Source organism: Gobius niger, assembly GCF_951799975.1.
Source record: "Gobius niger genome assembly, chromosome: 3".
Classification (NCBI taxonomy): domain Eukaryota; kingdom Metazoa; phylum Chordata; class Actinopteri; order Gobiiformes; family Gobiidae; genus Gobius; species Gobius niger.
Window position 1 is genome coordinate 45180585 of NC_136854.1, and position 18756 is coordinate 45199340.

An 18756-nucleotide genomic window follows, 5' to 3' on the forward strand; every position below is an offset into this window, starting at 1 on the left:
GTCATTTTTTCGTCCATTTTTAATCAATTTTTTGTCACATTTTTGTCATTTTTTCGTCCATTTTTAATCAATTTTTTGTAATTTTTTTGTCATTTTTTCGTCCATTTTTAATCAATTTTTTTGTCACATTTTTGTCATTTTTTTGTCCATTTTTAATCAATTTTTTGTCAAATTTTTGTCATTTTTTTGTCAATTTTTAATCAATTTTTTGTCATTTTTTCGTCAATTTTTTGTCAATTTTTAATCAATTTTTTGTCACATTTTTGTCATTTTTTCGTCCATTTTTAATCAATTTTTTGTCATTTTTTTGTCAATTTTTCATCAATTTTTCATCAATTTTTCATCAATTTTTTGTCACTTTTTTGTCAATTTCTTGTGCCATTTTTGCCACTTTTTCATAAATTTCTCATCACTTTTTTGTCACTTTTCCATCATCGTTTCCGTCTCAGTTTTGTCGCTATTTTCACACCTTTTTTCCAGAAGCTTTTGGATTGGGGTAAAGCCAAACTGGAGAAACTGTGCTCGGTTCAGGCGGGAGTTAAGGGGTTAACCTTAAGGATTAGGATTATTTGTATTTTTAGACAAACTCACAGCAGACCGTCCCTCCGGAGCAGACGATCTAGCACTAACCCAAAGGAAATGCCCATATTTGGATCACAGCGTCATCACAGCCTTTCCTGCTACACGTGGATACCAAACCAAACATGGTCTGTATTTAAACGAAGATGCTAAAGGAGGAAACTGGCTCAAACCTTCACCTTTCACTGACTGATAAACAGTATGGGAGTGGGGGAGGGGCATGCACTGGGACAGGGAGGGGGGCGGGGCCAGGGCGAGGGCATGACCAATGAGGATGCAGCATTTAGCTCCGAGAGAGAAATCAACCAACCAGATTCTAAAGTGCGGAGATGTAGAAGGATGGATGGGTTGGAGTGGGTGACACACACACAGGTTTAGATTTAGGGGTTGTTTAAGTGTTTTTTTGTGTGTTTTTTTTTTTAAATCGTGGGACATGGGGCGGACACCACAGCACCATCACATGGCATGGGCGGAGCACACGATGTGGGAGGAGTCATAGTGCATTTCGATTGGATGGATTTGTCAAAGGGGGAGGGGTAAAGAAAGCATGTAAAGAGACAGAGAGATTCATTACTGTCAACACGGGTCACAACAACGTCTGTTACAAAACCAAAAAAAACAGACACAGAAAGTTCAGCGTCTCTTTGGATAAACTCAACTCCTGCACGTGGTTCTGATCCAAGGGAAACTCGTGAACAGACTGGACACAATGTGACACGTTTCAGTTAAAACTATCGGCCAAAACTGCAGCTGAAACAGTATTTGGGTATTTTTGACGAACCTATGCAGGAAAAATAGTTCAGTGATGTTATTTAAAATCCAAGAAACTTTACTTTAAAGCTAGTTTGGATGGATGAGGCGCTTGTGGCAGCATGTCGGGGACAGGAAGAGACTTGGACACAGGGGTTTAGCGCATGCGCCAGCTTCGCACGGCCAATTTATGTTTACGACAGTTAGAAGACAGTTGTGGCGTATCGGGGACAGTTAGAAGTAGGGCTGTGCAATTAATCGAAATCCGATTACAACAGTAAACGATTACAAAATAAGCATAATCGCAAAAAAACGATTATACTTTTTTTTTTTTTTTCAATTTTTTTTTTCAAATTTTTGGATTTTTGTCATTTTTTTGATGGATTTTTTTAAAGGCAACAAATAATCGTTTGAATAATCGTGATTTCAATTATGACAAAAATAATCGTGATTATTATTTTTTCAATAATCGAGCAGCCCTAGTTAGAAGTGATTAATATGTTGGAGTCGAATAAAAAAAATAGCTTGACACAGACATAATGCTTTGTATAACATCATTTTAATACAAATCAAAAGTACTGTTTTGAAAGAAGTTTGTTTTAACTCAGCACAATATATTTAGTACTTCTGCGCATGCGTCTTACAGGCGCGAAGTTCGACCGGCTTTAAAATGTATTAATATTTTTATGATCGGTACAATTTATGTGTTTAATAATATAATTATAATTTTAATAGTTTTTCCGCTTATTCCAGTCATATAGATGCAAACTACCCACGAGGATGTTTTCTTTCGCGTTTTTTCGCTGAAAAGAATGGCTTTATGAGGAACTAACCTATTTAAATCTTATATTTGGCTGCCTTGTGTGTAAATATATAGGCCTATAAATATTATCATAGATTGTACATTTTGTAAATAGCCAATTGTTGTGTTTTTGTTTAGTTAAATCTGATCGTTTATAATTATTATAATTTATATCATCATCAAAATCATCATTATTTTGTTTATTTGTATTTTCTATAAATATACACAATTTACAACTTGTTGTTCTGTTGCTTTGTCAAATCTTTCATAATCGTTTTTATCATTTCTATCATCATTACAATTATTTATTTCAATGTATTTTACATAAATATCGCCGACATAATTTACACATTGCCAAATTAACACTTTCTCCATCTGTGAGATCAATAAAGTATCAAAGAGCTGCGTAAACATGCGAGGCTGCGCATGCGCTAAACACCGTAGCCCCGATTCTCCAGCGTTCGCTAGCTCCGATTCACTTCCTGTCCCCGATATGCCTGCCACAGCGCTGTGCAGTGTTTTAGCTAACTTCCTGTTAGCCGCTGCAGGCTAAAGACGACTTCCTGTCCACATTTTAACGTAATATAGAAATAGATTGGTTGGTACATATTAACATTATCAGCGTCAAATTAACTTTAGCCGTTAGCTTCGAGGCTAAAAGAGTTAATAATTTTCCAGCTGCTGCTTGTTTTCTGCCACGTACTGTTTAAACATGTATTCAACTTAGCTTCGTTAGCATCATGTTGCTGTGGACCAGTTCATTAATGTTGTTTTAAAGCAGTATAACTAACTCATGCCCCCTCTAGAGGCCATAAGCGCCACTGCAGGTGTCGTAGCAAAAGGACAGAGGGATATTATTCATCCAGTTACACGATGGAGATCATTCTTTTCACTCAAACTTGGCTGTAAATACTGTTTAAGTGATGCTAGCCCGCAGTTAGCATGCTAGCTTGTTCTTCGTGATTCTATTAGTGTGTATTGGTGACTCCGGTCTGGAGCAGGGAAAGTTGCAATGGTGGTTTTCTGTCCAGAGACACCAGGGGGCGATGAAAGACCCCCCGATCATCCCTTTAACACTTGTATCACCCCCACAGGGACGACGGGAGGATTCATTAAGGTGAACACGCCCCTTAGCGCTGCTTGAATTACATTACAGGTCTTTTTTAGGGGTGCATGTTCCGTAATCAACGTTTTTTTTAATGTCCAGTGGAAATGTTGGGCGTCGCAGCTTGTTTATGGATTCAGGAAGTGAACCAGGCCTGAACCCGGGCTGTGTCCGAACCTCCCAGTGCATTCACTCCCCGTCGCACGTTTGGGTCGTCATGTGACCTCTGACCAGCTCTGACCACGCCCACAATACGTTTGCTTCACTGAACGGATGTAAATGATGGATTTAAGCGAGAAATGGCAAACAAATCAATCAACAATATCATTAGATCAGTTTTATTGATCATGGATTTTTACACGTTTGAATTGGATTACCTGAAGGGGGCGCTATCGATCATTTAACAGCTCAAGCTAGAACACCTAATGTTAGCGACATTTCTTTGTAACGGTTTATATTGAAGTGTTTAGTTTATGTAAAATGAAGCTAATTTGCTGCTTTCCTTCATCACCTCCTCATCATCGCTCTCTCCGATCATCCAATCACAGACCTTCACCACAGCCAATCACGCAGCTGCTCATCCCCTCACCCGCCGTGCTGCGACCCTCCTCCACCCCTCTCTCCGCCTGGCCCAGGTCTCCTCTTCCACCACCACCAGGGTCCAGGCTCTCACTCATCCATGTGGTTCGTTCAGTCTCGGGCTCTGAGCTCCAACACTCACTCATGTCTGATAATAAATCACTCACACCGTCTGTTTCACCTCACGTGATTCCTACACATGTTTTCACTCATTTGTGTTTAGTTCAAAGTAGTGATGAACTGATAACCGATTATTCCACATGTCCCGATACCGATAACCGATAATTATGTTTATATATATTTGCACTTTAGTTTGTGACAAGAACTCAATGTAACAGTTCTGCCCAAAATGTATTAACTCTACAAATATACAAGTGTATAAATATAAATCTTTGGGTTTGAGTCTCACCTTTTTCTAAAGCTCTGGTTTTTACAGTTCATCATCTGAGCAGGTCTGACTCTGCTCATCTGTGTCACATCTTATTACAAAAAAGAATAATAATAATATTACTACCACTACTTCCTTCCTTGTATTTTTCTTTTTGTGGACATCATACTAATGACTTCTTATTTACAACACTGGAATATAGACAGTATTATAGTATTTCACTGAGTCTGGAGGCGTCTCTGTGACAGATTCTGACTAATAATCTGATCCTACAGCACAAAAACCAGACTCTCTCCTGCACTGGATCATTTATGCATCTGTGACGAGGCTCATTTCATCAAAGTAAAACTCCTCTGGTTCACAGCGCTTCAGTCTCGGGGCTGTCGTGTTTATTTGATCAGAAATACGAAGATAATACATGTGTTTAGGCCCCGCCCTGTTCCAGTAACTCACGTGAGCGGGTCAGAGGTTCACATTTCCTCGTCTTTCTCTCATGTTGTTGCTAAAAACTCTTCCTTCACGTGAGCGCCTGCACAGCTGTTCCTCTGGAAAACTCGTGGTGTTTTTCAGCCGTGCAGAAGTCGGCCGTGGAGAGCGAGTATCTGCTGCTGTAAACGTGCTGTCCTGAGTCTGCAGCAGCTCCGGGCTGCAGGACGAGCGGGTCGAGAGGGAAAGGCAGCGAGCTGGAGCCGCAGACTCAAGGTCATTTTAGCTCATAATTATCAGGCCCGATATTATGAATGGCCGATATTATGAATGGCCGATATTATGGATGGCCGATATTATGGATGGCCGATATTATGAATGGCCGATATTTTGGATGGCCGATATTATGAATGGCCGATATTATGGATGGCCGATATTATGGATGGCCGATATTATGAATGGCCGATATTATGAATGGCCGATATTATGAATGGCCGATATTATGGATGGCCGATATTATGAATGGCCGATATTATGAATGGCCGATATTTTGGATGGCCGATATTATGAATGGCCGATATTTTGGATGGCCGATATTATGAATGGCCGATATTATGAATGGCCGATATTTTGGATGGCCGATATTATGAATGGCCGATATTTTGGATGGCCGATATTATGAATGGCCGATATTATGAATGGCCGATATTATGGATGGCCGATATTATGAATGGCCGATATTATGAATGGCCGATATTTTGGATGGCCGATATTATGAATGGCCGATATTATGGATGGCCGATATTATGAATGGCCGATATTATGAATGGCCGATATTATGAATGGCCGATATTTTGGATGGCCGATATTATGGATGGCCGATATTATGAATGGCCGATATTATGAATGGCCGATATTTTGGATGGCCGATATTATGAATGGCCGATATTATGGATGGCCGATATTATGGATGGCCGATATTATGAATGGCCGATATTATGGATGGCCGATATTATGAATGGCCGATATTATGGATGGCCGATATTATGAATGGCCGATATTATGAATGGCCGATATTATGGATGGCCGATATTATGAATGGCCGATATTATGGATGGCCGATATTATGGATGGCCGATATTATGAATGGCCGATATTATGGATGGCCGATATTATGGATGGCCGATATTATGAATGGCCGATATTATGAATGGCCGATATTTTGGATGGCCGATATTATGAATGGCCGATATTATGGATGGCCGATATTATGAATGGCCGATATTATGAATGGCCGATATTATGAATGGCCGATATTTTGGATGGCCGATATTATGGATGGCCGATATTATGAATGGCCGATATTATGAATGGCCGATATTTTGGATGGCCGATATTATGAATGGCCGATATTATGGATGGCCGATATTATGGATGGCCGATATTATGAATGGCCGATATTATGAATGGCCGATATTTTGGATGGCCGATATTATGAATGGCCGATATTATGGATGGCCGATATTATGGATGGCCGATATTATGGATGGCCGATATTATGAATGGCCGATATTATGAATGGCCGATATTTTGGATGGCCGATATTATGAATGGCCGATATTATGGATGGCCGATATTATGAATGGCCGATATTATGAATGGCCGATATTATGAATGGCCGATATTTTGGATGGCCGATATTATGGATGGCCGATATTATGAATGGCCGATATTATGAATGGCCGATATTTTGGATGGCCGATATTATGGATGGCCGATATTATGGATGGCCGATATTATGGATGGCCGATATTATGGATGGCCGATATTATGGATGGCCGATATTATGAATGGCCGATATTTTGGATGGCCGATATTATGAATGGCCGATATTATGGATGGCCGATATTATGGATGGCCGATATTATGAATGGCCGATAATATGGATGGCCGATATTATGGATGGCCGATATTATGGATGGCCGATATTATGGATGGCCGATATTATGGATGGCCGATATTATGAATGGCCGATATTATGGATGGCCGATATTATGAATGGCCGATATTATGAATGGCCGATATTATGAATGGCCGATAATATGGATGGCCGATATTATGGATGGCCGATATTATGAATGGCCGATATTATGGATGGCCGATATTATGGTGCATCCCTAGTTCAAAGACTGTTCCGACTCTCGTAATGCACCGAGGTCTACATATCGATCGCTGCTTTTCAGGATGCATTGTGGGTTATTTTGCACTTTTTTCTCTCTGGACACTCAGACACAGGACAAAATGGCGACTACGATAGCGTGACTTTAGGGAAGGTGCGGACGCTCGGACACAGACCAGGTCTTCACAAACAAAGATGTTTTTTCTGGAGTTTATGACCAAAGAGAGGCTGAAACACACGTTCATCATGTTCTAAAGACATTAACATGTGCTGCTGCTGTCAGACAAACCTCATGGACCATCAGAGAAACATGAGGTTCCTGACAGCAGCAGACGTCACAGGGTTCACTACACGCTACCATTAACAGAAGAACATGTTTAAAGGGGGTGGAGCCACAGACTTACCCCTAACTCCGTCACCAAAATGTCGGTGATGCTGCCGAGGACCGACACGAAGTCAAAGATGTTCCAGGCGTCTCTGAAGAAGTTCTGAGGAACAAACCCGGGAGTTTAAAAGGCGGCGGCGCCTCCGGAGCCGCCGTTTCGCCCGTCGTCTCACACCTACCAGAGGCCCGAAGGCGATGACCTTCAGGATCGACTCCATGAAGAAGAAGGTGGTGAAGACGATGTTGAGGTTCTTCAGGACGTTGTCGTAGGCTTCGGACGCTCCGTTGAACTGCAGAGAAACAAACACAGACGTTACCTTCTGTGTCGAGGCTTCAGGACCGGGAGCTTTGGAGGTTCGTAGAGTCATTAGTGAGAAAAGTATTTCAGATAAAACAAAAAACACCGGCAAAACAAATGAATGGAAACAACTTCACTATTTCTGCGTTGTGTGTGTTTAACTTCCTGCTTATTGTCCAGTTCACTATGTTTACATTTCCACTGTTGTGAGGATATTAACTATATATTTTAGGAAACCTCGTGGTAAAAGAGATGAACAACGTTTCCATTTGCCCTCGTCATTTGGTAAAATTGTGCAATTACACCATTTTCCCACTAGAGTAAAGTCATCGCTGCGGTAACGCCATGAAACACATGAATAGAATTTCATTGACTTTGTAACTCACTGGCTGCCAATGACGCCTTCAGATGTCAGTTAGGTTTTGTAAGTAAGGATTAAACAACGAGGAGCCGTGCATTAGACGGTTATAATGCACGACGCGGAGTCATTCTAACGTCTAACGCGGCTCCTCGTTGTTTAATCCGCTTATACCAGGGTCCCACAAACCTAACATTTATAATAAATGTGTTTCTCATTGACTAAAGTCACTAAATCTGCCAGACTACGGGACTATTTTGTGTGGGTTATTAGCCGGTCACTGAAGGCTGGTCTCAGAGCGAGTCATTCTCCGCAGCTATTACGAGGATCTCAGTCAGGCTCAACGACACAACATCAGCACAGAATCACAACACAACAGGACTAACCCGGAAACACTTTTCCCTGGAAGGAAACACCGATATGCGGCACTCGTGGGCAGGAGTTATTTACCTTTTACATTTTTTTGTGTGTTTTTTTTTTTTAATTTTTTTTCTTCATTTTTTTTGGTCATTTTTTTGTCGTTTTTTTTGTCATTTTTTTGTCATTTTTTGTCATTTTTTTGTTTTTTTGTATTTTTTTTTTTTTACGTTTTTTTTTTTTCATTTTTTTTCATTTTTTTACGTTTTTTTGTCGGGTTTTTTTTTCATTTTTTGTTGTTTTGTAGTTGTTGTTTTTTTCGGGGTTTTTTTCGTTATTTTTTATTTATTTATTTTTTCGTTTTTTTGTCTTTTTTTTGTTGTTTTTTTGTTGTTTTTTTGTTGTTTTTTTCCATTTATTTTTTTCATTTTTGCCTCCATTTTTTGTCAATTTCTTGACATTTTTGCCACTTTTTCATCAAGTTTTTGTCACTTTTTTCTGTCACATTTCCATCATTGTTCCAGTTTTGTTGCTTTTTCCCAGAAGAGCCTTAACCGTTTCCAATAGAAATGTAAAGCTCATATGTTATTAACAGTAGCTAACCTAGCTGCTCACTCTCCTCTACAAACATTTAGCAAACACTAAATCCATCTCATACGTTCCTGTCAGTCACTAATTACGCCTTTATCTGACTCAGCTGTGTCAGGCGTTGCTATGGCGACGCCACAGCGGAGTGACATCCCAGTGATATAACTACCGGACTAAAATAATGCACCAGCCAATCAGAGTCCAGTATTCACCCAGACCATGGTATAATGGTGCATTAAAGCCTTGTGCAGCGGCGATATTGAGTCAGCAGGTGGCAGCAGTGCCTTTGGATGCGTCACATGTCGGGTCAGAAGTACTTGTTTTGATCATGGTCTCAGACAAAGACTCTGGCGATGAAGATCCAGAGGGAGTGACGAAATGTGAGGAAAAACACAGCTTCTGTTTGGGGGGGTCTTCGTAGTAATGGTGGAACACGGGATCAATGAAGCAGAGCTAATGAAAAGCTCTGCACTTTTGTTGCTTCTCTGTCGTGTGTGTGAGCGAAGAACACGAGAGAAGCTTCTGTGTTATCGATGGAAACCACTGTTCAGATGAGGAGGCGTCACTAAAGCAACTCACTGTTCTGCTTCATTACAACAAGCTCCTTTTCTTTGCATCATGTGGGATCTCACCTGTTTCCTATGGACGATTACTAAAGAACAAACTCTTTTAGATGAAAGAAGAGGTTCTAATCCAAATCCAAATACAAATTTTGTAAATTTCCGCCAAACTACGTTTTTTTTACTCCCCATATAAATGTTATTATCGCACTTTTCTCTTTGTTTCTACATATCAAAGCAAACGGAAACATTGTTTTTCTGATTTAACCTCTTAACTCCCGCCTGAACCCAGAGCATTTTCTCCAGTTCAGCTTTACCCAAATCCTGTAGGCCAGTGTGACGCCTCATTTGAAAGCTCAGATCTACAAAACTAAATTGATCTTTTTCCTCACATCATCACATTTTTTTTCATCACTTTTTAGATTTTTTTTGTCCATTTTATTATCGATGTTTTGTCACTTTTTTCGTCAAATTTTTCACATTTTTTTGTCAAATTCTTAGCACTTTTTTGTCCATTTTTGTCTTTTTTTTTCACATTTTCATCCTTGTTTTCGTCTCAGTTTTGTCGCTATTTTCACACCTTTTTTCCAGAAGCTTTTGGATTGGGGTAAAGCTGGAGAAAGGTGCTCGGTTCAGGTGGGGGTTAAGGGGTTGATAAAGTTTTTTGATATTCTTTACAACGATCCAGCCAAACGACATTAGGGTTTGTGAACCTGACTTTTATTAGTTCATACATAGTGTCAAATGTAGCTTCATTTCCTTAATGTTTAAAAAGCACATTCTAGAGCAGGGTCGGCAACGTCAGGCCCGGGGGCCAAATCCGGCCCTCCAGCACAGAACCTCTGGCCCTCAAGGTGATTTTGAGAAACATTATGACACAAATCAGAAAGTACTTTAACATTTTTAGGGTTAAATGGGAGAAATACTGTCGATATACCCAATTAGGTCATACCATGTACAACTCTGGCATTTGTAGAAAGTGCAGTGGAAAAAAAAAATAAAAAATAAGGAAGAAATGACAGAAACCTACTTGAATTAAGAGATTCAATCGTATGAGTAGATTTGGTCTGGTCTTAGATCAGATAAAACATCCTGTCGCCAATGGAACAAGTCATTATTCTCTTAACTCAGATTATCTTTTTAAAGGTAAAAGTTCATTTGTCTGATTTCAAAGTGGGTTTTATGCTCGTTCCATTGGCATCAGCGTTTGTATCTTTATCTTAGATTAGTCCAAACAGACTAAAATTCAACATAAAGAACCTTTATTCAAGCAATTTTAAGTCATTTATCTCATTTAAGATGGTCATGTTTCCAGTGTGGTGCTTTACTTTGGCCCTCGGTCTTTTCATAATGAAAAAAACTGTCCCTCCGTTCCTGTTCTAGTGTAATAAAAGCAAACTGCTCTACATCTGGATGCAAACATATGCCTCTTTTGTCCACATGATGGGGCAGTAGAGCCATGAATATGTGTCATAGACTGTAAGTTAAGACAGCCTATGGTCATTAACCTCTTAACTCCCGCCTGAACCGAGAGCATTTTCTCCAGTTCAGCTTTACCCAAATCCTGTAGGCCAGTGTAACGCCTCATTTGAAAGACCTACAAAACTAAATTGATCTTTTTCCTCACGTCATCAGATTTTTTTTCATCACTTTTTCGATTTTTTTTGTCCATTTTGTGTCACTTTTTCGTCAAATTATTCGCATTTTTTTGTCAAATTCTTATCACTTTTTTGTCCATTTTTTTCACATTTTCATCCTTGTTTTCGTCTCAGTTTTGTTGCTATTTTCACACCTTTTTTCCAGAAGCTTTTGGATTGGGGTAAAGCTGGAGAAAATGTGCTCGGTTCAGGTGGGAGTTAAGGGGTTAATTATAGCCTCCTTCCTCCAGAGCTCCAAAGGAAATCCTCTATTAACCTCTTACCCCCCTGAACCAAACACATGTTCTCCAGTTCTCCTTCATCCAAGTATAGAGAGGTTCCTTGATGGAGCTCACAGCCTCCCTCCTGTGTATCGTTGTGGGTGCTGAGTGTCTGAGGGAGCGTTACCTTCATCATGAGGACGATGGTGTTGAGCGCGATCAGAGCCATGATGCTGTACTCAAACGGGGGCGACACCACGAACTGCCACATTCTGTACTGGAAGCTCAGCTTGTTCTTGGGCATGTGGCGCGTCAGGGGCCTGGCGTTTATGGCGAAGTCTATGCAGGCTCTCTGTGGACGAGGAGAACCAGGAGAACCAGGAGAACCAGGAGAACCAGGAGAACCAGGAGAACCAGGAGAACCAGGTCAGTCACGGATCCAGAGGAGAACCAGGAGAACCAGGAGAACCAGGTCAGTCACGGATCCAGAGGAGAACCAGGAGAACCAGGTCAGTCACGGATCCAGAGGAGAACCACCTGCCACGCGCCGCACTCACCTCGTTCTTTTCCAGGCTGTAGTCCTCCATCATCTTGTCTCCTTGCTCTTGGAAGGTGATGATGATGAGAGCCACAAAGATGTTTACGAAGAAGAAGGGGAAGACAACGAAGTACACCACGTAAAAGATGGACATCTCCATCCTGTATCCCGGGCTGGGGCCCTGATTCTCATAAGTGGAGTCCACCGAGTGTTTTAACACCCTGGAACAGAGAGAGAGCGGGTTAGAAGCTTTCACTTCAAGAAGACACTTTCACTTCAAGAAGACACTTTCACTTCAAGAAGACACTTTCACTTCAAGAGGACGCTTTCACTTCAAGAAGGCACTTTCACAATAAGACAGAGCCGGTTAGACACTTTCATTTCAAGAAGACGCTTTCACAATTAGAGATCTTTTACATGCTTTATATTAAAGAGGTGCTTGTTAAGCATTAATAAGGTATTAATAATTAATAGGCCATTAATAATGTGCTTGTTAAGTATTAATAAGCTGCTCACTATATCATTACTACTACACTCCTCATAAACCTTGTATAATATGCTTATTAACACTGACCTTCAGATTACTGATGATTATTTACACCTTAACTTAACGAGGATCCTAAATTTAAGGCGATTCAAAATGTTCTGCATCAATTTTTAGACACCTGATAAAAAGTATTTTTTTTGTAACCCAGTGTTATAGAAGCCACAAAGGGCCACCAGGGGGAGCTGTTCCCCCAAAGATGACCCAGAGCAGGGGCTGAACATCTGGCTCTTATGTTGCTTCTATTTGGACACTGGGAAGGTTTCAGACGCTCATCACGTGCACACGCACGTGCACACGGACAATACACAGGATGCCGTGTGAACTGAACTGACTTCCCGTGTGTTAATGAGAGACCAAGACTCATCGTTTCCAAAATGAGGGAAAGATCACAGGATTTCTTTCACCCACAGGGGGCGGGACTCGGATGTTACTCCCATCCGTGGGTTAGAAATGCTTCAACACCTCGCCACAATAAGAGCGTGGGTAACCATACAGAGTAGTAGTAGTAGTAGTAGTAGTAGTAGTAGTAGTAGTAGCAGTAGCAGTAGCAGTAGTAGTAGTAGTAGTAGTAGTAGTTGTATTAGCAGTAGTAGCAGTAGCAGTAGCAGTAGTAGTAGTAGTAGTAGTAGCAGTAGTAGTAGTAGTAGCATTAGTAGCAGTAGTAGTAGTAGCAGCATTAGTACTCACTGGGGCCACCCCTCTCCAGTGGACACAGTGAAGAGGGTGAGCAGGGCCCAAGCCACATTGTCGTAGTGAAAATCGTACTTCTTCCACTCCCGCTTCTCAGCTTTGACCTCGTCCCTTTCGTAAACCAGGAACTCGCCCCTGAGGAGACACAAGCAGACAGAAGACATTCACTACAGCCATTTTGAGAGAGACATTTTATACAAGGCAGTTATTCTAATTTACTGCATTTACAGACCGACAGAAGGTTTGTCATCATTGTAGTGAGATATAGACTGGTGCTGTGGGACTGACAAAAGCAGAACACCCCCTCTTTAAAGCAGAACACCCCCTCTTTAAAGCAGAACACCCCCTCTTTAAAGCAGAACACCCCCTCTTTAAAGCAGAACACCCCCTCTTTAAAGCAGAACACCCCCTCTTTAAAGCAGAACACCCCCTCTTTAAAGCAGAACACCCCCTCTTTAAAGCAGAACACCCCCTCTTTAAAGCAGAACACCCCCTCTTTAAAGCAGAACACCCCCTCTTTAAAGCAGAACACCCCCTCTTTAAGGCACTTTCTTGGCCTTAAATGGTTTGTTTGTTTGTAATAAATACAAAGTTTGAAATGCCTATGTGCGTTCATGTTGTGGTTATATGGGGGGTGTAGGTACATGTGCACGTGATGGGTCCAGTGCACGAGTAAAACACAGTATAACTAACCCTAACCCACGAGAAAAATGACTAAAAAAAGACTTCACCACTGGGTGGCAGTGTTTGCACAGAAAGTTGATGAATAATGAATTTTGTATTCGAGACACTGTCCTCAAAACCCTCATGAAACCTCTCAAAAGTTGTCACGTCCAGGCCTGTAGAGTCTTAAGGAGCGACAAAAGTGCGGATGTTTTAAAGAGTGTTTAAAGTTTAGTCCCTTTGTCTGCACATGCCCCCCGTGCGATCTAATCGAATCGAATCTAATCGAATCGAATCGAATCGAATCGAATGCTCTTCAATGACGTCTAAGATCTGAGCGTGTGTGAACCCGCTCTCCTCCGCACCTGCAGTCGCGCTCAAACTCCTTGGACTCGTCGGTGCAGAAGAAGAAGCGTCCCTTGAAGAGCTGCACGGCCACCACGGCGAAGATGAACATGAAGAGCATGTAGACGATCAGGATGTTCAGGACGTTCTTCAGGGAGTTGACCACGCAGTCGAACACGGCCTGGACGCAGAGAGAGGCGGACCACACAGTCAAACATCTGGGATCAGGAGGAGCTTTTAGGAGAAAGTGCAATGACATGTTCTCCCCTGTAGGGACCGAGTGGCTCTGTAGTGCCTCTACTTTCCATCACGGTGGGCTCTACAACGCTCCAGGATCAATCTGTAGGTTTCCAAACAATTCATCCTTGAACGTCCTAGAGACCAGTTTGTGATGGAAGGTAAATGCTGACCACTCACACATGAGGTCACTACGAGGTCAAACACAAATATCAGCTCAAGCTACAGCTGGTCCATTCAGACCCGTTCATTGAGAAGGTCCTGAGTCCTGTGTGAACCTTCATGGCCGCTCTGGCTCCTCCTACGCAGCCTGTTCCTTAAAAGGGAAAAAAGGCTCTTGATTGACAGGCTCTGGAACCAGTTAATGCACTGAAAATGCTTGGTTTAAAATATTCCCCCTCCCCCAGCTGGTCACATGGGTCAGAGCGATATTTAGAAAAACTCTTTGGAGCCGTTATTGGGACGTTTTAAGTCCCATCAGAAGGAAAGCTCCACAGTGACTTGTTGCTCGGTGTGGCTATGCTAGTTCCTCTGACCTGAAGTTGTGAGCGCCAGCACTTCCTGTCTGTTTTCTTTTCCTGGAATAATAATCATGTTTTCTAAAGCTTACATGGTGGGCAGTGAGTTCCCGGTCGATGATCATTTACTGTGTGTGAGTAACGAGTTCAGAGGAGACGCCTGAGATCATGAAGGATCGATAGTTTGTCTTGAAGCTAAAGGCTAACATGCTGAATGAATAAAAGGCACTATTTCAAATTGTATAATGCATGAAATGAATGTTAGCCTTTAGCTTCAAGACAAACTCACTGATCCTCATGAACATGGACGTCTCCTCTACAGAAATATTTACTCTGTACAATAGGAAGTGATCGTCTACCAGGAACTCACTGTCCAACACAGAATCTTTAGGAAATACCATGATTCCAACAGGTCAAAGCTCATCTTAATGGAAATGAATGTGAACAGGAAGTACTAGCGCCCACAACTTCAGCTCAGAGGAACTAGCGTAGCCACATTGTGCAACAAGCCCACCAGGGGGCGGTATTACCACAATGCTCCCTCCATAAGGACCATAGAGAAGCTGAGGGACCGGACTCTCACCGCCGGTAAACGCCAGCGTGAGCTTCTCTGTGCTGACAGTTTGTGTTGTGTTAATGCTGCGTTCAGAGCTACTCTGGAAATAGTGATATATGTTTGTGGAAAGCGGTTTACATGGGTTTAATGTATAGTTCATAGTCCTAAGCAATTCATCACTGCATTTTACTAAACCATTCAGATTTGTTAAACTTATTCATTTTTTAAATCTAGATTAATCTAGATTAAAATGTCTCGCTTGAATTCTGCCGAAGCCATTCAGAACATGTGTTGCTGCCCAAATACTGACTAAAAGTAAGTCTTTGAGAACGAGTTTCTCAGGTCAGGTGGTGCGTTAGACCAGGGGCTCATCTCCTGTTTCCAAAATGCATCACAAACTGCTTGAGAACGTTCTACTATGATCATTGGTGATGAAAATAATTCATGTTCAAGAAGATGCACTTGTGTTTCCTAACTGTTTATTCAGTTAAACATTAATGTTGAACTGTCGGCCGACATCAGAGGTCCTGATGAACTGTTTACAGTCAGTAGCTTTGTGTTTGTGACAAACTAAATCTCCTCTTCAGCAACTATGACCTGCTAAAGAACATGGGACAGTTGTTTCAGCTTCTGGAGAAGATGTTCATGAATGAGTTGTCGTTTTCCCCGATAAACAGAGTTGTGAAGGACCTTTGTTACCCAGCACTGACCTTGAGTGTGGGTTAGGGTTAGGTATAGGGGTTAGGGTTTGGGGTTAGGGTCCAGGCACTGACCTTGAGTTTGGGTTAGGGTTAGGTTTGGGGTTAGGGTCCAGGCATTGACCTTGAGTTTGGGTTAGGGTTAGGTTTGGGGTTAGGGTCCAGGCACTGACCTTGAGTTTGGGTTAGGGTTAGGTTTGGGGTTAGGGTCCAGGCACTGACCTTGAGTTTGGGTTAGGTTTGGGGTTAGGGTCCAGGGTTAGGGTTAGGGTTTGGGTCAAGGCACTGACCTTGAGTTTGGGTTAGGGTTTGGGGTTAGGGTCCAGACACTGACCTTGAGTTTGAGTTAGGGTTTGGGGTTAGGGTCCAGGCACTGACCTTGAGTTTGGGTTAGGGTTAGGTTAGGGGTTTGGGGTTAGGGTTTGGGGTTAGGGTTTGGGGTTAGGGTCCAGGCACTGACCTTGAGTTTGGGTTAGGGTTAGGTTAGGGGTTTGGGGTTAGGGTTTGGGGTTAGGGTTTGGGGTTGGGGTCCAGGCACTGACCTTGAGTTTGGGCAGCCTCTTGATGGTCTTGAGCGGCCGCAGCACTCTCAGCACACGCAGCGACTTGATGGTGCTGATGTCTTTGCCTTTGCTGCTCCCTCTGCAGGCCGGGCACGGGAACGACAACAACACAAACAGAGTTAGAGGAAGCTCGGCGCGAGGTGGCACAGCCCTGCAGCAAAGGGCACTCACCACGCCCTCTCCTGGAAAGTGCGGTCAGACATGAAACCAGGCGTTCCGGTTTCATGGACGTGTGAGTCTAAAAGCGGGTCATTCCGATGGACAGGCAGCTCGCGGGGAGTGCCCGGCCAAACCTCTTTCTTTCTTTACCGCGCTGTTCGCTTCGGTTCGTTTCAAACATGGCCGCCCAAGGATTATGTCTGGGATAATCCTGTGTTTGTGAGTCATCAACACACTATTCACTCTTTCACGTGGTTTCCACCCAGGCTCCGTTTGGGAAAGTCAAAGCCAGAGTTCATGTTTTGTAATAAATCTGAATCAAACCTACGTAAGTGCAAACACGACGATGCAGACGGAAGGTGTGGACCAGGGATCGTCATGGAAACCCAGATTGTAGAGCTATGTTTACATTGAGTGTTCTATCACCAAACATATCACTAGGGAAGCCAGGCCCAATACTAAAGTATGAGGTCGGGTCGCCCGTTGCATTATGGGTAATGGAATTTCTTTTGGCAACCAAACAGTATTGATCGTTAGCGTAAAGCAACAAATAAAGCTCTGATTTGGACCGTTTTAACGGCTGGAAAGTTGATGATTTAAAGCTTAGCTAGCTTAATATTAGCTTAAAGTCTGTTTTTACACCAGGACTGAGTACGGAGATACAGAAGAACGGAACAGCCGTTCATATGTAGAGATGCTTCAACATAGAGGTCCAGTCCTGGTTCACACAGCTGGACAAACTATGTGAGAAAAACCTTTCTGACCCTGAAGGCGACTGTTGGACAAAGTCCTGGGTCTGAAACTGTGGCCTCAAGTCGCCGACATTCAGAATATTTGTCTGTTTGTTTGTTTTTGTGATCTGACGGAAATCTACCCACTATGTTAAACTTCAACACCGTTTTGAAACTTCTCCCTGTGATTCCAAGACAAATTTAAATGATTTAAAAAGCCCTGACTTTTCCCGCGCTTTCACCTGAAGTATTTGCAAGAAATGTCACTAAGACTTAAAGTCTTTAAACCACTGCCCGTAAGCCGCCATGCTGACCACTCATGCTCACTCACTGCGAGGTCAAATACTCACATTTATAAACTTTCATCTAAAAAGATGCATAAAGCACCTTCAAAACAAATCTGAACCCTAATCTGAATGTTCGCAAGACTCTTTTGATTCCAGAGAAGCGTCAGAACTGTAGAACTGTAGAACAGTAGAACTGTAGAACAGTAGAACTGTAGAACTGTAGAACAGTAGAACTGTAGAGCTATAGAACTGCAGAACTGCAGAACAGTAGAACAGTAGAACTGTAGAACTGAACTGTAGAACTAGAGAACTGTAGAACTGTAGAACTGTAGAACTGTAGAACTGTACTGGGCCCATGTGATTTCCCTTCACAGACTTTGGTGGGAGCCACGTGAAAGACACAGTAAACATGTCATGCCTCGTCTGGGACATGACATGTTTCCACGTTACAGCCGAGCGTCCGGTTTGAGCCGAGCGTCCGGTTTGAGCCGCGAGGCCGGTTTGAGCCGCGAGGCCGGTTTGAGCCGCGAGGCCGGTTTGAGCCGTGAGGCCGCTTCTCCGCTGAGCTGAGGACGGTATAATTGAGTGTGGATTGACTGATCGGGCCTTGGCAGGTGCCGGAGTCAGTCGCTGCATTGATTTCCTGTGGCAGCCGTGCCCTGGAGGAGCGCGGGAGTCCGTCAGAGAGACTACGGGAGTTAGAGTAAAGCCCCGAGAGGTCAGGGGTCACGGGCGAGGACTTAATATGCGGCTGTATCTAGTACAGGAATAAAAGCCAATCACACATTAGTCGGCCCTCTCCTCTTAAATGGTTCTGGTGTGAGCTCTCCTCAGGGCAGAGGCCGATGGAGCCCTGCTGATAAACTTCAAGCTTTTCACAATGAAGCATCACATGAAGAGTTGATTTCCTGATTGTAAAATTGTGAAAATGAACTTCTAAGAGGGTGAATTCTAACGGAAGATCCTCCTGACAAACCAAAATACCGATGGCTGCGCGTCTAAATGTGGAAAG

At 42.6% G+C, this 18756-nt stretch overlaps 1 protein-coding gene across 7 annotated transcripts in view; it reads right to left on the reverse strand.

Annotated features, from left to right (window-relative positions):
• The window catches only part of cacna1ab (calcium channel, voltage-dependent, P/Q type, alpha 1A subunit, b), a 217067-nt gene that overhangs the window by 79201 nt on the left and 119110 nt on the right, over positions 1 to 18756 (reverse strand). For all 7 annotated transcript variants that reach the window (XM_079553243.1, XM_079553241.1, XM_079553238.1 and 4 more), the window contains 7 exons: positions 16547 to 16646; positions 14016 to 14176; positions 12985 to 13122; positions 11770 to 11971; positions 11400 to 11564; positions 7373 to 7483; positions 7213 to 7296 (listed from right to left, as the gene is read on the reverse strand). In XM_079553243.1, the coding sequence (XP_079409369.1) occupies positions 7213 to 7296; positions 7373 to 7483; positions 11400 to 11564; positions 11770 to 11971; positions 12985 to 13122; positions 14016 to 14176; positions 16547 to 16646 (961 nt within the window). The remainder of the gene's footprint in view (positions 1 to 7212; positions 7297 to 7372; positions 7484 to 11399; positions 11565 to 11769; positions 11972 to 12984; positions 13123 to 14015; positions 14177 to 16546; positions 16647 to 18756) is intronic.